Source organism: Scleropages formosus, chromosome 12 (assembly GCF_900964775.1).
Source record: "Scleropages formosus chromosome 12, fSclFor1.1, whole genome shotgun sequence".
NCBI lineage: Eukaryota > Metazoa > Chordata > Actinopteri > Osteoglossiformes > Osteoglossidae > Scleropages > Scleropages formosus.
This window is the reverse complement of record NC_041817.1, coordinates 15085331-15111355: the sequence shown is the minus strand read 5'-3', so window position 1 is coordinate 15111355 and position 26025 is coordinate 15085331. Positions and strand designations below refer to the sequence as shown.

At 44.0% G+C, this 26025-nt stretch overlaps 2 protein-coding genes across 7 annotated transcripts; one reads left to right on the top strand and one right to left on the bottom strand.

The window, feature by feature from the left end:
* Positions 1-1131: 1131 nt before the first annotated feature.
* blzf1 (basic leucine zipper nuclear factor 1) lies at positions 1132-5831 on the bottom strand. Of its 3 annotated transcripts, none has more exons than XM_018758993.2 (7): positions 5623-5831; positions 4534-4630; positions 3305-3708; positions 2740-2939; positions 2518-2646; positions 2083-2302; positions 1132-1809 (listed from the first exon to the last, which is right to left on the bottom strand). In XM_018758993.2, the coding sequence occupies exons 2-7, from the start codon at positions 4556-4558 to the stop codon at positions 1639-1641; spliced, it is 1149 nt and encodes a 382-aa protein (XP_018614509.1). In that variant the 5' UTR covers positions 4559-4630; positions 5623-5831; the 3' UTR covers positions 1132-1638. The 3 variants fall into 3 exon arrangements, with proteins under 3 accessions (XP_018614509.1, XP_018614516.1, XP_018614524.1); XM_018759000.2 differs by having other exon boundaries at positions 5627-5831; XM_018759008.2 differs by lacking the exon at positions 5623-5831 and adding an exon at positions 5342-5612.
* Positions 5832-5950: 119 nt separating this feature from the next.
* Positions 5951-19073, top strand: ercc5 (excision repair cross-complementation group 5). Of its 4 annotated transcripts, none has more exons than XM_018758968.2 (16): positions 5951-6053; positions 7468-7559; positions 8208-8383; positions 8512-8627; positions 8740-8829; positions 9446-9509; positions 11257-11400; positions 11728-11920; positions 12040-12921; positions 13130-13371; positions 13784-13903; positions 16216-16429; positions 16518-16662; positions 17044-17244; positions 17381-17465; positions 18190-19073. In XM_018758968.2, exons 2-16 carry the CDS (start codon positions 7472-7474, stop codon positions 18661-18663), a joined length of 3234 nt encoding a protein of 1077 aa, XP_018614484.1. In that variant the 5' UTR covers positions 5951-6053; positions 7468-7471; the 3' UTR covers positions 18664-19073. The 4 variants fall into 4 exon arrangements, with proteins under 4 accessions (XP_018614484.1, XP_018614490.1, XP_018614498.1 ...); XM_018758974.2 differs by lacking the exon at positions 5951-6053 and adding an exon at positions 6064-6167; XM_018758982.2 differs by lacking the exon at positions 5951-6053 and adding an exon at positions 7042-7164 and having other exon boundaries at positions 9449-9509.
* Positions 19074-26025: the final 6952 nt, after the last annotated feature.

Here is a 26025-nt window from a genome sequence, read left to right as displayed (position 1 = left end):
AGGTCGCTCATGAGTGAAATTAAAAGCTGTAGAACAAGAAGTTTCACAAAGTGTCGTAAACTTTATTAAACGACATGTGAGACACCACTCCAAAGTGTTTGATATACTACGCCAGTACTGAATAAATAAATCATTCTGGATTAAATATTCAGTATTAGATCACACTAACCTTACGTCATACATTCACACTAACTCCTGGCTTTCACACATCTACTCATTTTCAATCTCCTTTCATAGCATTTAAATTTTATTATGGTACAAACACTAGGCGCCCTCTAGTGAATACATATTCCTTAATTTAATACAACTGTCAAAAACAAATTAGCTCAGACACACCAATGAGTCTCCAGGAGGTGCGACTCAAGACGAAATAATACCTTTACATCATCAGATTAGAAAAGTTGCCTGGAGAACCAAATGCACAAGCACAAGCCTGAGAATGCTCCAGTGTACCTGCTCCAGCATGGATCCCTCCAAAGTCCCTGACACAACAGACAGTTTTATTGTTCTGGACACTTACATACTTGAGATCAACCACAGCAAACTGCAAAAAGAACATACAGGATAGCTACAGGAACACTGAGTCAGTTTGGTCACACTGTCAAATGGAAAAAAGGAAATACTTTGGCTGACAGCTAATTATAATTTAATGCAGTCTCTTTAACAAGTGGGCCACACCACAAGAGATTAAAATGGACGGGGGTGAAAATTTAATAACCACTAAACCGCTTCACAGTTATTTTACCCAAAGTAGTTGGATGGTTTACAGTACAGCAGTTCATACACCTGTTTGACTTCAGTACTTTGAAAAAAAATTTTAGCTGTACTGAAAGGTTAAAGCAACAAGAACTCCTCCTGGAACTTGCAGCCATGACGCCTACATTTAGATTTATTTATTTAGTGAAGACTGCTAAGTAAATTTATCATAATAATAACAACAACAACAACAACAACAACAACAACAACAACAACAACACCGGTAGTAGTCATGTACCTTCCTGTTTTGTTCAGTGTAGCTGATAGGACCAGCAACATACAAACCACAGAGAATACAACTGATACTTCTGAATGTCTACCAAAAGGTGTCTTGAAGGGAGAAGAAGAAAAAAAAAAAAAAAAAAAAAAAAAAAAAAAAAAAAAAAAAACTCAAACCACTCAAGATGGTAAACAAATAAAGGTTTCACAAATTAATACATGTTAACAAAAAAATTAAAGTTCAGACAGATGTGCAAAGAAAACATTGCAAAACAAGTTTCCACTGCTGTGTGCGTATTTGGTTAATCCGCAAGCGCAGAAGTACCAAAAGCTCCAAGACTCCATAAATGGCCACCTCATCATGAGCAATCCTGAAATTAGGGTTACATAACTCACCTAAAAAGCAGCTTAATATAGGGCCTAAAATATCACTGTACTAAATCCAGTTCAGGCCACAAGGACATCAAAATGAGTCTGCAACTTCTGCTCTGTACTGACAGCTTAACCCAGCGCTCAAAATTTCACTGCCCTCAGGAGAACAGGAGCTCTGTAGTCACATGAAGCTAATGAACATTCTAAGCTACACAACTGCAATCTGTGACAGGGTGTACATCAGTAGACGGTTACCAGACACTGTCCACGACAGCAGTTGAGACCGTTTGCCTATAGCACAAGCAACTCTCCACTACAGCGCTCACAGCAGTTGAAGGTTATGTTCTCATAGCGCGTGTAAGGATGGAACCGTCCTATGTTCTTCTTATTGGGCAAGAACGCAGACGTGGTGGACCCAGCATCGCTGTCAGAGCACTGCATTGGGTCAAGAATCTTCAACACCTAAAAAGACACAGCATTTCAGTCAGTCCCAAGCATGCACACAATTGACAAGAAGCAAGATGAACTTATATTTTAATTGAGCTGAGCTACTTTGTTTCAAGTCCACAAAAATGGTAATAAAACCACTTCTAAATGTTAACAAATGAATGTATGAGAAGGCAACAGAAAACATGGTGCTAAAGGACTATGACAAATATCTGAAGACCGTTGATGAAAGTCCCACACCCAAGGAACATACAGGGTGCCCAAGGTAGAGCAGAAACACCATCCTACCTTCTCTGCCATCTTTTCTGCAGGGGTGTTGCACAGCTCTGAGGCCTGTGTGCTCTTCAGACTACTGCTGCTGCCAACATTTCCCAGCAAGTGACACTTCACAGCATCAGCAAGCTTCTTATTAGCTGCCGCCAGTTCACCAGTGCTTAGGGGCTGGGCGCTGGGGTAATAGGTCTGCTGCCGACCCCACTGCAGTGAGACAAGCAGCTGCTCCAGACACCTGTCAACCGCACAAACAAATGCATTACCATCATGATCAGAGGACAATCTGCATGTGTGTATGTACAGTCCAAGTGAAAAGTTTAAGTACAGATGGCAAACTTGAGCAATATTTCTAGAACGCAAAGCAACACCACAACTGCCCTTAAAAAGTTAATGTGAAGTCCCCAGAATGATCATACGTGACACGTATGTGTACAACACAGGACATGTTACCTGTGGGTATGCAGCATGTCTCTTGAGAACTCCTCTCTCTCCCTGAGCAGGTCTTGTATAGCGCTTTGGGCTTCTCGGGTCTGGCGCTGGAGAGTGGCTCGTGCATTTGTCAGCTCCTCTGCCATTACCCTGGGGAGGCAGTAAGTCAGTCCTCGCATGCTGCAGCCTGCTGTCACGCACTCGTGGGACCGTACCCTCAATCAAACCCCCCCCCCAATGCACCTGCTGGCAAGGAACTTGCTCCTCCACACATCGCACTGGATGCTCATACGCTCCAGCTGTTCTGCGGTTTGGGACAGGCTGCGGCTCAGTGTCTCGTTCTCCAGCACCAGCTGGTTCTTTTCCCGGGCCAGTCGCTCAAAGTGGTACTGCAGGTCGTCCCCCACGGAGGCCACTAGGAGCTTCTTCAGCTCCCTGTTCACCTGAACAGCAAAGGCAGAGCCTGAAAGTTTTCCTTTACACTACACAATTGCTCATCAGCTATACATCTGCTAATGCTGACCAACGATTTATATTCCAGATCAGAAAACCAATTGCAGCAAAAAGTGTCTAATTCATTCCTTCATTCAGGATCATCAAAAACGTTTCACAGCATTTGTTCAGCATACTAATTTTTTCCCTACGCCAGCATATCCTCTATAAATGTTCTTGTACTTGGGTTCTATAACACACAAATAGTTATGCATCACGCTTGACGTTATAAAATACACTTTTATAGAAAGGAGACAAGTGTTCACAGATGTAAACTCGAGGGTCAGTGACTGAATACCACCCCCTTCCGACGTACCTCAGTCTGGATGCGCAGCTGGTTGGAGAGTCCTTCCTTGTCTTGCAGCAGCCTGCGCTCTGAGTTCTGCAGCTTCTCCAGGGCACTCCTCCAGTCTTGCGCCTGTTTGGAGGGCTCTGCTGAAGGCTGCTCCCCCTGTGCGGGGTTCGGGGCCGGGGCCAGTACGCGAGTGCTCCTGCTGATGGCGGAGTGTGGAACCAGGATGCGTGTCGCCTCCACCTCTGCGCACGCCTCCCTGCTCACCTTGCCGAGGTGCAGAACCCCAGGGTGCAGCAACGGGAGAGTGGCCTTGGGGCTGTGCTGAGGCGTAGGCACTTGCATCGGCGTATCGGTGGTGATCTCCGAGGCAAGAGGCGGCATATCTGTCTCCATGCCATCGCCAGAGCCTCGTACAGGCACTGAGGCTGGAATACAGTCGTTTCGTGCCACGGTCATTCTACATTATATTTATTCATTTAGCAGACACTTTTCTCCAAAGCAATGTACATCTCAGAGAAATACAATTTGTGTATTACATTAGGAGAAAGGGAGACATAGTTGCAGACGTGTGACTCTTAAGTAGTTAGTTTCTTTCTACTATATGCACCGATGTTCAGTGCACAAGTAGGTGCATAAAACTCAGAACAGACGATTCCTGATCACCTTCCAACAAATTTTTTTAAGGTACACAAACTAATATTTACGTACAATATAGGAGTAGAGGCTGTGTAAAGGCTCATCTGGGCATGATAGTGGTAAACAGACCAATCAATGTACATCGACTAATGCATTCATCCATCCTTCTCTTCTCAGCTAATGTATTCATTCTGGGGGAGATGGTAGTGCAACAAGAGTCTTTGCCTTGCTATAAAAGGACCCAGGTTCAAACCTCACCTTCTACTGTAGTACCCTAAGCAAATTAATTATGTTGAATTGCAATGATAAAAACTATCCAGCTGCATAAACAGCTAAATCATTGTTACATTGTAAGTCACTTTGGACAAGAGCATCAGTGAAATGTAGGATTGGATGAATAATTGACATTTAGGATTGCATTGATGCAAATCTGATACCAGAATGCACAGGGCCTCACTGACAAGATGCTGGTCCACCACAGGACCATTCTTCTATACACATCTGACTTCAGAGTCACACATGAGGGACAATTTGGAGAGCCCCCAATTTGCCTGAACAGGACATACATCTATATATGTAGAAAAGCACAGCACCAAGAAGAAATGAAGTCTTACCTTTAGGAAGCAACACCACTGACATAGTTCACGTATTCTTCACAACAAGGAGTAAAGAAAATCTGCTTGCACTTTAGACAGAGTTTCAGCTTTTATCCTGTAACCGAAATGAAATGAGTATCAGGTGGTCCATAAATGTCATACGACATGGTAAAACCGATGCATGAAGCAGGTATAAGGGCAAAACAGAAACAAAGGAAAAAGAATATTGCTGCAGCCAGAGCATGATTTTTATGGGAACACACACATGCAGCCAAGGAGTGTGTACTCAAAGTTTCCATGGCTTTCACAGCAGATCACTGAGGAGACACTGTGGAACCGTGGGCTAGGACACACTGCAGACTGTTCACTTCATGCTCTGCTGTCACACTCACTCACTGTGCAAAGTGACACACACTGGGACACGTGTGCAAACACAGCCAGGGAGAGCAGAGAGTACACACCCAGCTAGCTTCTAGTAGTTCTACTGACACACACACACACACACACACACACCTTGTCGTTTTCGTGCAGTTTCTGCAGACACAGATGTGCGAATAAAAACTTTCTTTGGAAACTAAAGCGAAGGGAAATCCCACCGGTCACGTGACGACGTGACGTCAACAGCGAAACATGGCGTCGAAGCCCTCGGGTCCGGTCCGCGCCGGTCACATACAGTGTTTTTCCTATGCACGCTCCCTATTTAATATTTCAAGCTTATTGGTGTCGCATTGCCCGCAGCGTACATATATATTAAATCATAAGCTCCTTCAAATGTGTCGCTGGGAAGTTTAAAAGCGGCTGCGAATTGTAAAACGCCGGTACTCACATTTCAATTTATTTATTTTTTTCTTCCTTTTTTTCCTCCGCTGTGTGTGGAGTAATTAGCTGTGTTAACTTCACAATAGCTAGCACATCCCATAGTGTCTACTCCTTTTTTTCTGTACAACTTCTTCAAGAAACAGAAAGTCGCAGAATATATTATTAGCGAACAAGTAACAAAACGCGTAGCCCCCGTATGGAGGTACCACGAGCAGTGTACACTTCGACAGCAGTAAGCAGAGTGTGAGGAAAACACATCACATTCGTGATTCGATTCGCTGCTCTCACCGACCCGAGCTGCTCCTGAAACCGTACCGCTTTCCCTCCGGGTGCAGCCATCCGTAAAACCAGCGGCACGCTGTGTCAGTGCCACAAAGCTACCTTAGTACTTATCTTATCTCAGCTATAAACAGGAGTCTGTTTACCAACGAACCGCTTCAACAGAAATAAAGCAGACACGAACGCGGTCACTGCAAAACTTATGCACGTAGGCGACACTTACGTCACACCAGAGTTCAGTGCGACACTTCCGGCCACGACTTCATTACAGCGGTGTCTGCGGTTCCGGGGGTTCCAGCAGGGGGCGGTGCGCTCACGGGATCTTCCGGCATCGGTGCTGTGTAGAGTTCTGCTGTATATACAAAACCCCCCTTTGTTTCTTAGTTTGACCACAAAATCGTTATTTAGTCAGAACCTGTCTTTCTCATCTGACATAACAGGTGTGTAATTACCAGTTCCATATGTTGGTTCAAAAGAAATCGTGTGTGGTGCCAACAACAGTGAACCCCAAGTTGCATTGTGATTGTCGAGTAGGTGAGACGTGAGTAGATCAGGTGTGTAAATCATCATCATCATTTATTCATTTTATAAAGGTATGTCAATATTTACATTTTGTAAGTTTATTCTAATATTTTATACAAGAATAATGACCATCCCTAGAGTTCACTTACTTTCAAGCGGCACTGTAAGTACAAATTGTTTGACAGTTTATAACTGCTCGTTTTGAACTGAATGTGTGTATGGGTCTGGTCCTTACTTGCAAGCACCCTACGGTATAGACTCACTCTATGATCATTTTTGCATTTTTAAATGATGTTCATTTTCCTTCAGCTAGCTTTCATTGTCCTGCTTCATATTCTGATATTTTAAGCAATCATTTCTTAACTTCTCATTTCTTTGTAAAGAACATAATATTTAGAATATGTGATTACTGTAATTGGTGGTTCTGCACACACACACACACACACACACATCATCTGAACCACTTGTCCCAGATGGGGTCACAGGGAACCGGAGCCTAATCCGGCAACACAGGGTGTAAGGCTGGAAGCGGAGGAGGACACACCCAGGACGGGACGCCAGTCCATCACAAGGCACCCCAAGCGAGACTCGAACCCCAGACCCACCCACCAAAGAGCAGGACCCGGTCCAACCCGCTGTGCCACCAGTGGTTCTTGTGAAATAAAAAACCAAATTTGTTAGCAACAAGTCAATTGGCCACAAACACTATGTAAATACCGTTGTGAAATAGTTTATTTATTTATGCATGTGGATATTTTTATAAACCTGTTTGGCACATTCCCCATCAACGAGACTATTTAATCATAAATTAATCTTAAAGGTCGGATCCAAGTGGAAGTGGAAGCTGAGGAACGAGAAGCAGCGGTACCACATCACTACGGCACTTGTTGTCCGGCGGACAGTAAACAGTGTTACACACATAGGAAAGGGGCTGGGTTATACGAGCCGGTCAGCTACTTCCTGGTGTCCGCTGTCTGTTTTGGCTGCGCTCGTGCGCGAAGGTGTTTAATACATCGGTTCATAGAGACGGTAAAATTAAAGTATATCTTTACGCGAATAAGTGAAAAGTCATTTTTTTTCATAAAACTCTTGTTTTGGTGATTTGATTTATTGAGTCTGTAGAGTGGCGCAGTCCGTAAGGAATGCTGGATGGATTTTGAGTGCTAGTGTCTTTCTTTGAGCGCTTGAGCTCTTTCTCCAGCCAGGTGGACATAATCTTTACAAGAATGATACAATTTATAGCGCCTTTGAAAGGAGATTTGTCGTCGATCATGGTTTATAACTTATTTCCGTGTTACACAGTGACAGTGCACTGTCTGTGTCTTTTCACAGAGCGATGGGAGTTCACGGGCTGTGGAAGCTGCTGGAAAGCACAGGGAAACCCATTAACCCCGAGACACTGGAGGGCAAGATCCTGGCTGTGGGTATCCTTGCTCATCATAGGACACTTGCAGTGTTAGATGATCAGCTTTGCAATTGTTTACCCATTTGCACACCAGGATACCCTTATTGTATCCATTTTGGGTATGTACCTTGATCAAGGGTACTACGGCAGAAGTGGGATTCGAACCAGCAGCCATCAGCTTGCAAAGTAGCAGCTCTAAGCACTGCACTACCAGCTGGAAGAATATTGTCATCTTATTTTATTTCTTTAGTTGATGCTTTTCTCCAAAGCAACTAACAATGTTAAGGTACCTACAATTTTCTACTAATTTATACAGCTGGGTAATTTTACTGGAGCAATTCAGAGTAAGTCCCTTGCTCAAGGGTACGACACCTGGAATTATGATGCCAGCAGTTACCCATTTATCACTGTGTTAATTCAAGTGCCTTGAAAGGGTACTACTGCAGCCAGAGGGACATCCAAACCTGGCTCCTTTGACTGCAAGGCAGCACCTCAGACCACTACGGCACTTGTTTCTCTTCTATGTGTAGAGGGTTATTGTAGTTTGGATATTCAATTTTATTAGTATTTATTGATGTATATGTGTGAGGTACTCACATCAGCTGTGTGTGCTGTAGTTCCCCGTACCCTTGTCTCGGAGCGTTAGGAACCCTGAGCTCTCATACAGATATCAGCATCTGGTTGAACCAGGCCGTGAAGGGGGTGAGGGACCGCGAGGGGAACAGCGTGCAGAATGCACATTTGCTCACTCTGTTTAACCGACTCTGCAAGCTCCTCTTCTTCCGAATCCGTCCGGTCTTCATCTTCGATGGTGAAGCACCGCTCCTCAAAAAGCAGACCCTGGTGAGTGTTGACTTATAGGGTGGAGTTCAGCTGAGGTACAGGGCAAGTGTGTTGGACTTGCGTTCAGGTGGAGTCTGTGTTTAAATGACTATGAGACAGACTTGAGGACCCAAATTTTGGTTTTCCAGGCCAACAGGAGACAGAGGAAAGAGGAGATGAGTGTGGCTTCCAGGCAGACCAACGAGAAACTCCTCAAGACCTTCCTTAAGAGACAAGCCATTAGAGCTGCAATGGGCGGTGCCAGGTGAAAAGAATGTGAAGACACAGAATTCTGAGTTGTAGGAGAAAGGAGCCCTGGTGAGGAGAAAGAAGGGAGATATTGTACCAACCAACCACTTTTTTGTTATATACCATAGTCAAGAGCCACTGCCAAGCATATCCTCTGTTAGAAGAGAAGAAGTGGATGATATTTACGTGCTACCTGCCCTGGAAAAAAATGAGCAAAGGTGAGTATAATAATATTTATGTTCTAGCAACAATAATAGTGGGTCTCTAGGCTCATAAAATGTACTTTCAGCGTACTGCACACAGCTTAAAACCTCACCCAGGGTTCATGTAATGTCAGACACCAGTAGGTGGTGCACAGTCTGCTTCTAGACTTTTCTGGTAAACAATGAAATTATATTTTTGTTATTGTATTTATTATATGTAGTGGGCTAACACAGTTCTCAAAGGCAACTTACAACGTTATGTGTATTTACAAAGCTAATTATAGTTGTTACCCATTTATACCTGTGGGTAATTTTCACTGTATGAATTTGTTGTAAGTACCTTGCTTGGGTACTATAGAAAGATTCAAATCTACGTTCTTCAAATGCAAGACAATTGCTCTAACTACTGCAATGCTAGTTATCACATAAAATCTTACTTTATGTAGTTTAGTGAATTGATTTTATCTATTTATGATTCCTCCAGGGTTAATGGCTTTTTGGGCTTTCCATTAGCTTCCATAGCCAACTATGTAAATGAGATTAATTGTGGAACTGAATTGTAATTTAACTATCATTTCAGTTAAATTCATCACCAGCATAATGACATAATGTCTGATTACTTTTGTTGAAGCAGCTCTGAAGATGAGGCAGAAGCAGAATGGGAGGAGAACATACAGAATCAACACGGGATACAGGTAAGTGTATCTCAGACAGGACAGAGCTCTACTGTCTGTGTGAGTGAAGGGTTGAGAGGGTTTTCCGTGTGCTAGTATTTGTGTCCGATTAACTGATTCCTTAGTTACTTTGTGCCGAAAAGTTGTAAAGTTTAATATTTCAGCAACAGTGGATCAAGTGCTTGATCACAGTGGACACTATGACATCTTGCTTAAATATTATTATGTAGAAATGTTATATAGGGATGTTATAATTAGTAATCATTATATCGTGTCCCGCTAACACATATGAAATATTATTCTACCAATATAATATGTGAGCATATGTGCTCTTTCAGTTTTTCAGTGTTTCTTAACATGTTACATAGTAGTCATACATTGTTGGTTGAGTTTAATGTTTAATTTGTGGACATCCTGGTGAAAATAACTTCTCTTCTACTGCTAGTGGACTGGGTTAAAGCTGCTGTTCATTTACTGCCAAGCTCATTTCATTGAGAATAGCTTTGTGCTTTGATTTTACACACTGATAAACAGAATTGTTCAGGTATGTTAGCAAGTGAAAAGAAGACTAATGGCAGTTATATGTCTTTTCTCCACTGAAACGTTTCAGAGCTCTTTAAATACAGCTTGGGTAGGTCCTAATGTCTCCTGTCAACTGTTTTCGTACAGTGACAGTCACACTTGGTATGCATTCATTAGAGGTCATATCTAATGTGCCTGAGATTTTTGTTGAAATGTTTGTTTTATTGTACTGTGAAATGTGCTGACTGCAAAAACACAAGTGTACGTCACTGCCAGGAACTTTGCCGACTCTGCTCTGCTTTACCCGGACTAGTGCCCTTTGTTACCATGCAGCTTTCAGCTACGCTGACTGTTAGTACCAGCAGTAATAAACCTGCATTTAGGGAACACTGTAGTTGGCATTGACTGTACTTATGAAAACCTACTCTGTTTGACCTGGCTGTACATTGCGCAGTATACATTACCTGTCAAATGTGAGTATACCTGGGCGACACTTGTGTGGGCGGAACTGGAGAGAAGAGTAAAAGTAGAATAGCCCAAAAATGTCCTACATCTCTGGAAATTGCTGTAGAAGAACTGGGAACAGAAGTCGGCTCATCTCTTGGTCAAGCTTGTTAACCAAATGCCTCATAGAGTGCTAGTTTCCAGCAAGTGTACTTGCCCTTTTGACTGGTACGTACTGCAGGACTCGACCCCTTGTTCTTGGGGAAATACCTCGTGCTGTTTGGTTTTTGCAGTCTAGCAGTTCAGCTGGTATCTATACCTTGATTTAGCAATGTCCTCTATGTATGTTAGACAAAAATTTTTTAAAATACTTTCTCAATGGCTCTCAAGTTACGTAGTTATATTTTTATATTTTGAAAAAGACTGAAAGTTATATAGTATGGGCTCTGTCCGTCAGATGGGGAATAGAGTCAGTCTCTTAGTTGCTCTTTTCATAAATGTTAGAATAACAAAAGGCTGTGCACCCCAATTCTTTCTTGGTTTGTATACTTTTTGAATGAGTGAAGGAATTCAAATTAATTCATTTAGCTGATGCTTTTCTCCAAAGCAACTTACAATGTTAAGGTACTTGCAGTTAATTACCTATTTACACAGCTGGGTAATTTTACTAGAGCAATTTTAGAGTAAATGTTTTGCTCAAGGGTACTACAGCTGGGGGTGGGATTTGAACCTGCAACCTTTGGGTCCAAAGGCAGCAGCTCTAACCACTACACTACCAGCTGTCCCGCATGTTTTCTGGTAGGATGAGATCTTTCAGAATTTGAACTCCATGGACATCGACTCAGAGGAATTTGCTCAGTTGCCAGCAGAGATGAAACATGAGATCCTGAGGGACATGAAAGAGTTCAGCAAGAGGCGACGGACAATGTTCCAGAAACCCCCCGAGGTTATGAAAACACACACAGATATACACAATTACATGTTTTAAAACTTGTTCAGTCAAATATTGAAGCACCAAACCCATGCATGGCTTCATAAGCCCATCCTTACATTATCTTGACATGTAAATTGGGCATTTTGAAATTACTCCGAACGTACTTACTAATTTCACCAGTTGAAGCTGACATGATAAGTGTTTCTCCATAGTGTGGCTTTAGTGTGCAGTTATAAGAGTTAAATGCTTATTTTAAATCCAAAGTGGTTATTTCAGGCTGACATTTGTCCATAAGATCATTATATCTTGGCATGACTCAATATAACAAACCACTTTCAGAAATCCAAGGAGTTCTCGCAGTACCAGCTAGCAGGCCTTCTGAACAGGAACAAACTGAACCAACGCATGGAGGGGGTTGAACGGGAGATGGCTCAGCGGGGTCTGGGGGTGCTGCAGGAGGAAAACAGGGGACGCACGGTGGAGGCACGATCCTTGGTGTCCGAGGACACCGCCCACTACGTTCTCATCAAAGGTAGGTACCCACACATACATCTGCATAAACACTTTAAGTGAAAGTATCAAAGAATGCTTTGGTATTGCATTGGAATTGTATGGTTACGCAGAGATATATTCCTCTTCTTTTCTCATCAGGTTCTAAGAGTGAGGAGAAAACTTCGGAAAAGGAGGTGACTTCTGTGCCTTGGACCAGCTGTGATTGGGTTGGCAGACAAAAACCGGAGCCTCTGTGGCACCCTCTGTCTGAGAAGAGCCCTGAGAAGAAGCCTTCCTCCCTGTCAAAGAACCCCATTGCCCAGGATGTAGCTCCTTCATCCTCACTCCCCCCTTCCCCTCGCACCCTGAAGGCAATCCAGGCTGCCATGAACAGCAGTTCTGATGAGGAGAGCCATGTCTCCAGTCCCGTGGCTGTCAGGAGCCAGCAGCCCAATGAGCAACTGTCTCCTCGTACGTTGCTTGCCATCCAGCGTGCCTTGACTGAGGAGGAAGCAGATCCTTGTACTCCTGTGTATCAGTCCAGCACAAGAGTGACCCCACTCCAAAGAAGTCCCATCCAGCAACTGACAGACTCTGTTAACAGCTCAGAGAGGGAGATGGACGACTCCACGGAAAAGAAGGATGTTCGCTCAGGCTCACTGTTGGACAGCAAGGAGCTGAGTGTTAACTGTGGTAATGTCGCAGTCTCAAATGTTGGATTGACTCCACCGGATTCTGAGTCATCTCTCTCCTCTACTCCTCAGCTGGAGGAGGAAGCAGAAAAAGAGTCAAAACCAGATACAAATCCAGAATCGGAACCATTAAATTCTCCACACGGCCTGATTCTGGAGAGATATGAGAGTGAGGGGAGTGGGCTGCAGTTAGGGCCTCGGTTATTGCCTTCAGATCAGTGTTCTCCACCCAGTAGACAGCAAATGACTTGTGTTCCTGACAGTTCTCCTGAAGACAGTACCCAAGTGGCTGAGGAGGTAGCCACTGAGAGAGTGTGTGTGACCACAGATGATGATAATGACTCTGAAGGTAGGAACTCAAAAACACATTCACATTCCATGGATGTGCAAATTTACTTGACCAATAAAGGGTTATCTTAATATTTGTCATTCTTGTGCAACATAATGAACGAAGGGGGTTATGTGCTAGTGATGAAACTGATGGGGGTGATGATACAGGTGTGTTATTCTGTGGAATTTATCTGAAGCTGATTTTTGTCCTCATGTTCCTCCCACAGCAAATTTTATTGACGTGTCAGATCTAGAGGAAGAGGAGAGTGAGGAAGAAGGAAAAGAAGAAGAGCCAGTGCCAGAGGAAGTCTCTACGAAGGAAATGAGGAGTGAGGGCGGTTCCCTGGCAGAACCACCCAGCCATGGCCCTCCCCAGTTGGATGGTGCTGATGAGGAGAAAGAGAGGATCCAGTCTTCCCAGGAAACCTTGGCTGATGCTGCTGACAAGCAGTGGGAACATATGGACGTGGTAATCACTGTGGTACTGTTAAAGCATGTAAATACAGGGTAAAAATTAAATGCTGCTGATTCCTGAATTACCGTTGCATAATAGCTATGCAAGTTTATTTATAAACACCCTTAACTAGAACAGAAATGCTACATGGCTGCAGTTTAAAGATGTGGCTTGATGCTTGTGGGGTCTTGAGGTTACTATTGATGTGATGCCAAAAACTCAAGCAGGCAACATCAAGAGAAGTGGAATTGACTTGATGCTTTTCTATTATTGCTTATGTTGACCTGGTGAGTAGAACCACGTGCTCAGCTCATTTGGGGGCCCTTAATGTCGAGTCATTTTATGATCTTGCTACCCAATGTGTAGCATTAGCAGGAAAATGCGAGTGCTCGTTTTCCCTACTGCCACTTCCTTTCCTCTTCTACAGGAGGAGCTGTTACAGCTGGAGAGCACTCTGCAGTCAGAGCAGAGTACCCTGGAAGCACAGAAACAGCAGCAGGAGCGCATGGCTACCACCATCACAGGGCAGATGTACCTAGAAAGCCAGGTGAGAGTGTTTCCTCACCACCTTTTCATACGACACTTGGGACACCATTGTTGCTGTGTGATACACCACTTTGTTATTCATGGCATCTGAAATACCTCACAGGTTTAGACTTTTACTCATATCTAGTATGTGGGGCTGGAAATAATGCTTGTGGTCTCCTGGGGGATTAAACTGCATTAACAAGCCAAATGCCTGAGTAACAGCAAATGCTGGAATAGACTGAATACATGAGCCGGCAGTCTTATCAGGATGGCGGTAGCTACTGGAATGTGTTCTGATCAGCACTGTGGTTCTGACCTGGCCCTCTTATTTTAGATATCCACTCATGTTTACCACTGAAAAGAAACACAGAGGAAATATTTGCAGAAGGTATCCAGTTTAATTCTATGCAGCTGTTTGTTTGAATATGTTATGGGGATTGTTTTTGTGCACGAGAAGGCCAACTAAATAATTTTGGTGTGTGTGTGTGTGTGTTTGTGTGTGTGTATACACCTGCATGTGGTCTGGTAAAAAGGGATTTTGTTTTCTGTAAGAAAGCCAACTATTTTCAGAGATTTCTCAAATTCGTAGTCAACCCACATGGTGTTACTCTTTTGTTCTGTGGGATTAACAGCCAGCTCACCCCGTCCAGCACCACTCCTACCCGTACCTTCTGCTCCCGCTGTTTGGAGCAGGTAATGGGGTGACCTCCAGTATTCCAGTCTATAAGCCTCTTTACTGGTCTCTGAGTATGTTGAAAAAATGTACAACTCTGAGATAGAAGTAAACTTAATGGCTACATACGATATATCTTAAGTATTGCGTGATACCTGTATACACTTGTAAATTCATTTTTTGTTCTGTGGACTGAAATGTTTACTTTCATGTAAATTTCATTTACTTTGCTTGTAAATGAACATCATATTTGCCAAAGTAATTTTCCAGTGTGAAAATGGGAGAAAAAAACCTGTAACTCAAAAATGGTACAGTTTTTAATGTTATCTTGTGGAAGATAATAGGATGTTAATGATGAGATTGAGTCAGGAGGTATTTAATTATTTTCAAACATACACACACTGCCCGAAACTGCTTGTCCCAAGCAGGGTCACGGTGAACCGGAGCCTAACCCACCAACACAGGGTGCAAGGATGAGGGGGAGGGGACACACCCAGGAAGGAAACCCGCTGTGCCACCACACCCCCCCCCCCCCCCCCTTAATTATTTTCAGTATAGCTCTTATGTTAAACAGTGTAGGTATTTAGATGTAATTCCTTGGGATACTTTGAAGTTTGGCAAAAAATTTAGATCTTAGATTTAGAGAAATGAGGAATTTAGAGGAATTTCAGATTTCTCACAAATTACCTATTACACATACTAGGGGGGCAGCAGGTAGCAGAAATTAGAGCTTTCACCTTGGAATCGAAAGCCCCAAGTTTGAATCCTCACTCTTGCTGTAGTAACCTTGACCAGTGTACTTAGCATTACTGCTTTATTTCCCCAGATTACATCACCCAGCTGTATAAATGGGTAAATCATTGTAAGTAGCATCTTGTACAATCCTAACACTGTCATTTACTTGGGACAAAGTGTCAGATAATTGAATAAATAACTGCACAATACATAAAGTATTATGCAAAGCCATAAAACTCCAGCTGTGAGAGCACTGCCATGAGAATGTGCTTTTTGTCTTCTGTTGTTTATATTTTAATTTTTAACATGATATGTTGAAGTCCTCCGCATACTTTTAAATCATGAATGTAACTGGTTGATTAAATACTAAGAAGCAAGCACTTGGAGTAAACAGGTGTAATGCATTTTTAGTGTTATCTTGAGAGGATTACTGCAAACAGAAAATGACCTTCTTCTGCACAGAAACTTCTTGAATGCTTAAAGGTGAGAACCTCCCCTGAGTATGGCTAGGAGTCTCAGAATATATTTGGAATAGCCAGGGGCTCGAGGGTGTAGAAAGTGAGCGTCGTATTTGGCTGCTATTTAATCGCCTCCTGCAATCTGGTCAGCTCCCTGCTTGTGGTTGATTGCTGGAAGTGGGAGGTTTGCTGATTCTCCAGTCACTTGTTAGTTCCTTCGTGACATCTTGTGAAAAGAAAGCAGTCAATCTGGTGTGTCAGAATAGCAGAATTGGGTATGTTGGAAGAGTACACTTTTGGCTGGGGTAGGTGGCCTCATTCATAGGCAAATCATATACAGAGTTTAAAAACAACCACATCTGAGTGAAGACAGCAAGAAAACAAGAGTAACGGGGACCCTTTTTCTAGCATGTCCTTGTTGCAGCTCCACTGACTCACTTCAGCTTGGTTTTGGTTGTTCTGCAGGAGTTACTCCGCTTATTTGGTGTGCCTTACTTTGTGGCCCCAATGGAGGCCGAGGCCCAGTGCGCAGTGTTGGAGCGTTTGGATCAGACGCACGGAACCATCACTGACGACAGTGACATCTGGCTGTTTGGTGGCCGACACGTCTACAAGAACTTCTTCACCCACAACAAATACGTGGAGCTGTACCAGTACCTGGATATTCAAAACCAGCTTGGTGAGATATGCTACTGTCTGTCATATTGTAAGTGAATGTTTACTATGCACAGGGATGCAGTGAAGTGCCTTTGAAACTACCCCTCCAGGTTTAGATCAGAGCAAGTTGATCAACCTGGCCTACCTGCTGGGAAGCGACTACACAGAGGGTGTTCCAGGAGTGGGCTACGTGACGGGCATGGAGATTCTCAACGAGTTCCCTGGGTTAGGCCTTGAGCCATTGACCAACTTCAGGTGATTCAGGGAGTGGGATTTGCAAGGATTGCCATTTCAGGATAGTGTCATACTCCTGTAGTACTTATCCAGAATAACTTCAGTATGATTGGGTGCAGCATTTACTGTCCCCCAGAAAGTTGGATATACAGTATAAGCAACACATTAAATGAAAAGAGCAGTGGTAGTGGTGTTTTTTGGATTGTTCTGTTTGTGTTGTGTTTGGTCATTCCTTTTTGAATTGTTTGTGTCTTTAATTTTCTGGTTTTGTTGTTCTTTATTTGATAAAGCGCTGTTTGTGTTGTCTCATCCATACGGTTTGTTTGTTTGCATGATTTCCCAATCTGACTTATAGTGTGCACCATGTTGGTGTAATGCTGTGTTGTTTTTGTGTGGGATTAGCAAGTGGTGGTCAGAAGCCCAGGAGAATAAAAAGTTGGCACCCAACCCGAATGACACAAAGGTGAAGAAGAAGCTGAGAAAAATCCTGCTGCCGCCTGGCTTCCCAAACCCTGTTGTTGCCCAGGCTTATTTACACCCCACTGTGGATGACTCCTGCACCTCTTTCTCCTGGGGCCAACCACACATGGAGCTTATCAAAGAATATCCCTTTCCTTTGTGTGGGTGACAGGTTCTCTGCATATTTGTAGTAATGCTTGGCGTGTCTAAGAGCAAGATAAATCAGCACTTTTTTTCTTAAGTTCAACAGCAATCCAAGTTTTCTCCATAACTATCTCACTTTCTGTCTGAGTCGCTTTGGATGGAGCAGCAGGAGGACAGAGGAGGTTCTGCAACCAGTTATGAAGCAGCTGAACATGCACCAGGTAAAACGTAACACCTGCTGGGTGGTCTCAGCTGGAGAGATGCACTGACTGAATCACAAGTAAAGTGTTTGGAAAGATAGAGAATTTGTTGATATGTCATATTTCAGGCCACATTGTGTTTAGAAAGGTAAGTATAGATATGAGTTGTATTTAAGGATGATGTTGAATAAGTGTTTCTCTGTGACTTACTCCTCATGATGGAGCTACAGCCAGAGATCACAGAATTTAGATGTGAGCGAAACTAGGTCCACGGGCCTGAAATGCTCAGCTTCACAATGGAGTAATAACTGACTGGAAGAGACATCTGCACTTTCATTCTACTTTAGGAGGGATCTCATAGTGCTGGATATTCCATTCTCCCATTTACAGAGAGTGTGCCATATAAGGTTGAGTTTATCCATAGAGGACTCGAACGTGGGAGATTTTAATGCTCTTGAAGTCAACTGTTGGTCTTCTTTTAGCCTTTTTTCCTCTTCTGAGAAACAGATGTGCTAAAGTTCAATACTCATACCATCCTGTAGTCAAAGCGGTAACATTGGTCCTTGGAAATGTGGCCTTTGAAATTCCACAAGTCTTCTATCACCAGATTGTATCTTAGTGATGTCATTTATGATAGGATTATGTTGCGTGACAAAATATGATGTATTTTGATATTTTAATGCTTAATGACTGGATCCAGGGATGCTGTTCCTTCACTCTGGGTTTTTTTCTGCTCTTCCTGTAGAAACAACTCAGGATTGACTCCTTCTTTCGCTTGGAGCAGCAGGAGAGGCAGGTAATCCGGAGCCAACGTCTCCGCCGTGCTGTCACATGCCTCAAGAGGAAGGAAGAGGAGGAAGAGAATAGCATGGAAGAAGGGGCCTGCTCCCCAGTAAAGGCCAAGAACATGAAGAGCACGGAGACAAAGGCAGAGGGTTCGGCCACTTGGGGAGGGGGTTTCTTAGCATCGCAGGACGTAATTCCAAACTTTGGAGGAGATGAGGAGAGGACTACAGAGGGATCAGAAACTCTGCACACACCTCCCGAGGCTAAGTCCAAACTAAGTCCTATCAAAGCCGGACGCAGCAGTAGCAGTTCAGAGGGTGACAGCGACACTGACATTGGGGTTGCCATGGTCACAGCACGTTCAGTGTTTGAGAATAAACCACGAGGTCGAGGCAGGAGAAGTGGGCGAGGAAGGAACCCAAGAAAGAGATGAAAACTTATGCACATTCCTATATGATCATGGTAATACACAAGGATGTCACTATGGTGCTTCTTTTTCAGTGAGAAGAAATGCTCTGTGAATGTGATTTATTTCCAGTGTCAAAGTTTCGATATAAAGGACAATGTGCAAATTATGTGAAGAACATTCTGATATGAATTTTTTTTCTTTGTGAAAATGAATTTTATTCATTGTAAATGTAAACAGATGCAACAATACTTGGATCCTTGTAGCTGTGGTTTATTTCTGTATCTTTTTTTTCTGATGAGATCTACATCTTATGTACTGTTTTTAATAATAATGCCTTTCTGGTACAATGACTTGCCTTGAAATGTTGAGCGACAGAAATGCCTTTTCTATTTATAAGATAAATAGAGCACTAAAAAGTAATCTTGCCTGTCTGTTGTTATGATCCATTTTGTATGCCAATGCCTTGCAGTTTCTAGTGGCATCTGTTTTGGCACATCTGCTTGACACTCTGACCCTGTAAGCCTCCTCTGGACTGGCTCCACCCTCCCTTCACATTGCCAGGTTTTCCTTGGTCCTCCTCTGTGCTTTGAGTAAGCTCCAGCACTCATCACTTCTTGCAGAATAGAGTGACTGTGAGCAGGCCATTTGCAGCAGTCATTTGTGACCAGCTGCTGAAGCCTCCAAAGGAAATCCAGGCTGATTCTTTCCATCTTACTGCTCTCATTCTTCGTTGTGATAGGATTCACTGACTGGAAAGCTTAACTTCAGCATTACTGGGGATCACAGAGGTGCAGAGACATCAAGTAAGCACTTTGTTACAGACAGACATGTCCATCAACAAAGTGACTCCTGCCATTTAGTAAATGAGCATTCAGCAGCATTAAATTCTATTTCAAATTGTAGCTCAGCCAGAAATGTAGGTCATAATACATTTTTCCCTAGAAAGTGAGAATTGCTTGTCAAGGCCCGCTTTCACAGCACTGTCCTCTTTTACTGACGGGATGCCATATGTTTTAAGTGATAGAAGTCAGGGAGAGGGAGTGCCATTGATGCAAGGACCTGAAAATTATATTCCATTTTATCCCAGTGATTTTGCATCAACAAAGAAAATTTAAGCACTTAAAGCTTTTAAATACTATGATATGAATTTCTTGGAATTCTGTTATAGTCGCAGTATTAACATGGATCTGCTGTGACGTACTGAATATAATGCAGTTGGCAGTATTGCATTTTTGTGGCACTGGTGGTAATGGGAGAGTGATGTAATGTATTCTATACTCAGTGTTATGGTGACAACATAGGCATCTCGGGGTTGGGTATCATGTTTACTTTTGGGATGACCCAGATATGGTCATGCAGTTGCTGCAGTCACTCATCTCAGTCAACAGACAGTCACTGCAGCAAAAAAGATGAGGCAGATAGCCAGATTCTCACATTCCTCAGAGACATGGACCACCCTAGATCTAGAATCTGGTCATTGCAATGGTCTACCTTACGGAGCAGGGCAAGCGTTCTACTGCAAACGAAAATATATCTTTTGCATGATTCAAATGACCATGAACCCCAATAACGGTGGCACAGCAAATAGCGCTGCTGTCTCACAGTGTCTGGGTGGTGTGAGAGAATGTGGGTTTGATCCCTGCTCAGTCTGTGTGGAGTTTGCATGTTCTCCCTGTGTCTGTGTGGGTTTCCTCCAGGTGCTCTGGTTTCCTCCCACAGTCCAAAGACATGCTCTTCAGATTCCCCCATAATGTGTTCCACTGATGTATGGATGAGTGGCCCAGTGTAAGTAGTGTATCTAGCAGTGTAAGTCACCACGGTGAATAAGGTGTGTGGGCTGATAACACTACATAGTATCCATTGTAAGTTGCTTTGGAGAAAAGCATCTGCTAAGTGAATAAATGTAATTTAGTGATACACTTCATCAGCCCTGTGAAAGAAAACTGAGACATATTTGCAGTCTTGAAATATGCTTCATTTACTTGAGCGTTTATGAAACTTCAACACAGCTAAATAAATCAATGTTGAACCTTGTAAGGAGTAATAAACCCCTCAACCGCACAATTGCCGAAAGCCTAAGCATGATTAAGCACGTAACAAGAATGACCGTTTAACTAAAATAACGTCAAAATATTCTACATTGCTAACATTTCTTGAATATAGTAAATTAGGTATTAGAATTAAAAAGGAGTCCTCAGCTGGCATCTTCGTCTTAAGATTATACAAATTGTTTCATATATTCAAATAGTAAAGTCAATTGTAATCAAGAGGTCGGCTGGAAGAACAAGAAACGCCTTAAAGCTCCCATAGCCTGGGTGCGAGTGTCATACCTGGTGTTAGGTCAAAACAACATTTAAGCGGTGTCTTGTACCCAAATACATTTCTGGAGAAATTGTAGCTTTCAGAGAAGATTTTAGCATACTTTTTACTTTTACCTGAGTAAATTTTTTCAAAAAAGGTCTTTTTACTTTCTGGCACCCACTTCTTGGTACTTTTTCCACATTTCATGCATTACCCTACTCTCATAACCAGTTGTCAGTTTTACTGCAAACCATTAGTAACACCTCCCCAGGGCTCATTTGATTCCCTGCACCTTTATTGTTGGTTCAAATCCTGCTCCCGTTACTGATTTATTGCCTATGAGCAGTGTGTTTATGCTGAATCACTGCACTATAAATACCCTGCTGTTTAAACCGGTGAACAGCTGGAAACCGTTTTGCATGAAGTGTCAGCTAAATGGTAAATGAACGCTGTAACTATCCGTTCGGGGCAGCGGTAGCGTAACAGTTGGAGCTGCCTTGAAATCAAAGCACAGCAGTTTAAATACCCCTGGTCATTTGCATTTTAGCTGACACTTTTCTCCAAAGCAACCTATAACATTAAGCATACTACAATTATTTTCCCATTTACACAGCTGGGTAATTTTTACTGGAACAATTTAGGGTAAGTACCTTGCTCAAGGGTACTACAGATGGGATCTGAACCTGCAGCCTTTGAGTCCAAAAGTAGCAGCTCTAACTACTACACAACCAACTACACTGATCAAGTTATACTGAATTGCTCAGTATAAAGTATAAATTATCCACTTGTATAAATAGATAAATAACTATATGTACCCTAGTAAGTCACCTTTGGACAAAGGCATCGGTTGAATATTAGTTAATAATAACCCCTAGCAGTGCGGTGGTGCAGTGGGTTGGACTACAGTCCTGCTCTCTGGTGGGTCCAGGGTTCAAGTCCTGCTTGGGGTGCCTTGCGATGGACTGGCGTCCTGTCCTAGGTGTGTCCCCTCCCCCCCCCGCCCTTAAGCCCTGTGTTACCGGGTAGGCTCCGTGACCCCGTATGGGACAAGCAGTTCTGAAAATGTGTGTGTGTAACCCCTTGCAGACTGTGGACTTTTATTTGCTTTGTAGTTATATTACTAGTCAAGCAACATTTACACACACACACACACATTTTTCTGAACCGCTTGTCCCAGACGGGGTCACGGGGAACCGGAGCCTAACCCGGCAACTCAGGGCGTAAGGCTGGAGGGGGAGGGGACACACCCAGGACGGGACGCCAGTCCGTCGCAAGGCACCCCAAGCGGGACTCGAACCCCAGACCCACCGGAGAGCAGGACTGTGGTCCAACCCACGCAACATTTACATTCAGATTTATTCACTTTTCTCGAATGCGATGGACAAATTTGATAATTAAATAGCTGACAATGGAGGGAGCGCGGAAGTGCAACGGCTTTGGCCTGCACCTGCTCTCCGGTGGGTCTGGGGTTCGAGTCCCGCTTGGGGTGCCTTGCGATGGACTGGTGTCCCGTCCTGGGTGTGTCCCCTCACCCTCCAGCCTTATGCCCTGTGTTGCCGGGTTTGACTCCGGCTTGCCGCGGCCCCGTTCGGGACAAGCGGTTTTAGATGATGTGCGTGCGTATAACTGACAATATATCATCTTCTTGGCGCAAAACTCAAATGCTCTCCTTTTCAGTGAGCGCTTGTCCTGGTACAGTCCGTGGTGGTTTGGCGTCTCTCTTGGAATCGAGGCAGTTTGAGTAAATAGATGATCGTGAATATAATGAACTAAGTAATTAAACAAATTTTTATGAGGTGGAATTTTAATGAGTAGAATTGGAATAAAGTTTGCCCAAGACTTGCGTAGTGTGTTGGGGTGTATATGTCTGAGTGATTACATGATATGGTGGTTAGAGTCCCCCCGCTGTGTTAACACATGTTATGTGTAAAACCATTTCATGGTCTCCGGAGGCTCCGCTTATTTGGTTATGTCATATTCCAGCTGTCATTATAGGGCTCAGATGTCCAACCCTGGTCCCAAAGGACCACAGCGTCTGCAGGTTTTCGCTCCACCTGAACACTTAAGCACTTCATTGCCTCCGTTAAACACATAATTCGTTCGGTTCGGCCCTCTCCGTCAGCGTACACGTTACTTTTTAAACGACGCTTGAAAACCTACGCATTTCGAGGTCCTTGAAGGCCTGGATCCAGAGCCGATGCCGCAGAGCAGACGTCTCGAATTCCTTCGAGTCGCAAATTCCTTCGAAGCCTTTGAGCGTACGGCTCCCAGCCAGCCGGCACCGTCAGGGCGATGTTTTAGAATAATTCTTAAATGACACGGAAGATATGACGTGTGCAATTCAGAGTGTGCCGCACCTAATGATGTATTTCCTATTACTAATTGGACAGCCTAAGTCAGGGAAAGGGTCGGAATGAAAACCAGCAGACGCGCAACCCTCTGTGAAATGACATTTGACCCCCAGTTCAGATGATAAAAGAAGGAATCGGGTGTCAAGACTGAAAGAAAGCTCAGCCAACTCAATGGGTTTGCGGGAGGGTGTGAGCACCGGGGGGGGGCTGAGAGAAGTGGACTAAATGGAGTGGGTGCTGGAGTGGGCGGCAGGGTGAGGGGGTGACGGTATGCGCTACAGCGAGAGAGTCTGAGACCACAAATTGTCGCTTGTGTTGACCTACAATTACAACACGTTTCGTGCATTTTTACATATCTTAGCATTATTCAAAGTAAAAGGAAATCAAATTGTTTTCTGACATGAGATGAAGTCGCCGGGGACCCGAACTAATCAAATCAATCAACCGATCAAACGTTTAATCAAATAGAGACTTTTAGGAATTGCGGCGTTTTGTGGGTTAATCGCGCCGTGTTTTCGGACAGCGGGCGTTACGGTGCCGAACCCGCATCCTCCCACTCCCGTTGATACCTATTAGCTTGTCTGCTGCTTCTACGCGTCCCGGATGTGTTCGACGTGTGTACCGCGGTTATTGTTTTGATACACACCCCAGCGCGCTCCTGTGTGTTTAGGCTTGTCTGTTTACTCGAGCTCTGGCCATAACCGGCCGTGTAGCCATTTGGGGAAAGGTGCGTCTGTGATGTTCACGGGGTGTGTGACCGACTGGGGAGACGTACATGGCTACAGCTCTCCTGCTTGGGATGAAATGAAATTGCATGAGGATCTGGCATTTCAATTAGCAAGAGCAATTGGATCCATCCAGGCCTTCTGTCAAACGTCTATTTAAAGCCCCCTCTTCGAAAGTACGCTGCCTGGGGGGTGGGGGGGGGTCCTCTCGTCTCCTCGTCTCGTCGCTCACGTCTCACCTTCCGCAGTAACTCACCGGCCGCTGCTTACGTCTCTCAGTAATGGTATGTACACAAAGTCCTAGTGCGTACTGCTCCAGCTCGCATCACGCACTGACATCTCCGAGGAAAAGAGCAGAATATATGTACTGCAGACACCAGTTGGACAAATTCACATGCTTTTATTTTGCAGACTCTTTTCTCCCAAGTGACTTCCAATTAACTCTGTGTAGTGTTACCAGCCCACACATCTTATTCACCGCGGTGACTTACACTGCTGGATACACTACTTACACCGGGTCACTCAGCCATACATCAATGGAACACACACACTCTCTCTGTCACTCACACACACTATGGGGGAACCTGCACAGTATGTCTTTGGACTGCAAGAGGAAACCAGAGCACCCAGAGGAAACCCACGCAGAGAACATGTAAACTCCACACAGACTGAGTGGGGATCAAACCCATGTCCTTTCGCACCACCCAGGTGCTGTGAGACAACACTGCTACTCACCGTGCCGCCCGGATGCAGTGCATACCAGTATTTTCCGTTGTCATTTTAAAATCCTGCTATAAATAATCTTATTAGGAATAGCACTATGCACATCTTTTTTACCCGCAGAAACGTACGGTTTAAAACTGTCGCCTGCATTGCAGCTCAGCCTCATTTCAAGTTGGCTTAACATTTCTGTTTCGCTGCCTTAAGAGAAAGAATGGCTGAAATGTCAAAAAAAAGAAAAAAAACTAGAGACATTCATGACTCTCACACACACACTTTCTGCTTGTCCTATAGGGGGTCGCGGGGAACCGGAGCCTACCCGGTAACACAGGGCATAAGGCCGGAGAGGGAGGGGACACACCCAGGACGGGACGCCAGTCTGTTGCAAGGCACCCCAAGCGGGACTCGAACCCCAGACCCACCAGAGAGCAGGACTGCGGTCCAACTCACTGCACCACCGCACCCCCTTATTCATGACTCATTAAAGTTTAAATCTCACATTTTCATTTTAGTTGTTCTGTTTCAGTCTATTTAGTTTAAAATAACACAACTAGTACTAATAATAAGTTTACCATTGTCCAAGGTGACTTACAGCATTAGGACTGTGTACTGAACTACACAGGACAATTCACCCGTTTACGATACAGCTTAACTAGTATTGGAGAAACTCGGACCGAGTACTTCTCTCCAAGGTACGACAGCAGGAGCGGATTAACGGTTTTATTGGCTTATTTCCGCTGCCAGATAACGCTTGATGCGTGGAGATTATTCCACGCGAAAAGTACAACATACCGCAACATTGAAACTATGCTTTGACCACAGATTTGCGGCTCTGGAGGTCACGCCGAACGCAGCTTGTGACGCCCTCGTCCCAACTTGCGCCTTGGGTAACGGTGGCAGCGGATTTATCGGCACAGATGACCGTGCAGCTGTAACGTGATGACACTTGTCATCGGCGCAATTTATGGTCCGCTATTTGACGCATTACTTCATTTCAGGTGAGAAAGCTGCTTCGGAGAAGTTCCCCTGTTTATGAAATATCGTTCTGCTGCTCCAGCGCGAGGAGGATCGTGGTGCTGCCGTCAGCAGGTGCATCGCTGGGTACAAGTGTTTTAAGTGTATGTACTGGGTGTGAACTATAAGTGTATAAGTTTACCTGCAAATACTGACTAATTTGGGTGGTGTGGTGGCACAGCAAGTAGCGCTGCTGTCTCAGAGTGCCTGGGTGGTGCAAGAGGATATGGGATCGATCCCCACTCAGTCTGTGTAGAGTTCACACGTTCTTGCTG

Excerpts from the sequence above, each read along its gene's own strand:
- blzf1 (XM_018758993.2), bottom strand. The coding sequence starts at position 4,558 with ATGTCAGTGGTGTTGCTTCCTAAAG. Across the intron at positions 2,647-2,739 it reads AGCAAGTTCCTTGCCAGCAG|GGTAATGGCAGAGGAGCTGA; the intron begins GTGCATTGGGGG and ends CTGCCTCCCCAG. Across the intron at positions 1,810-2,082 it reads CAGAAAAGATGGCAGAGAAG|GTGTTGAAGATTCTTGACCC; the intron begins GTAGGATGGTGT and ends GTGTCTTTTTAG.
- ercc5 (XM_018758968.2), top strand. The coding sequence starts at position 7,472 with ATGGGAGTTCACGGGCTGTGGAAGCTGCTGGAAAGCACAGGGAAACCC. Across the intron at positions 8,830-9,445 it reads CTGGAAAAAAATGAGCAAAG|CAGCTCTGAAGATGAGGCAG; the intron begins GTGAGTATAATA and ends CTTTTGTTGAAG. Across the intron at positions 17,245-17,380 it reads CACATGGAGCTTATCAAAGA|TTTCTGTCTGAGTCGCTTTG; the intron begins ATATCCCTTTCC and ends TAACTATCTCAC.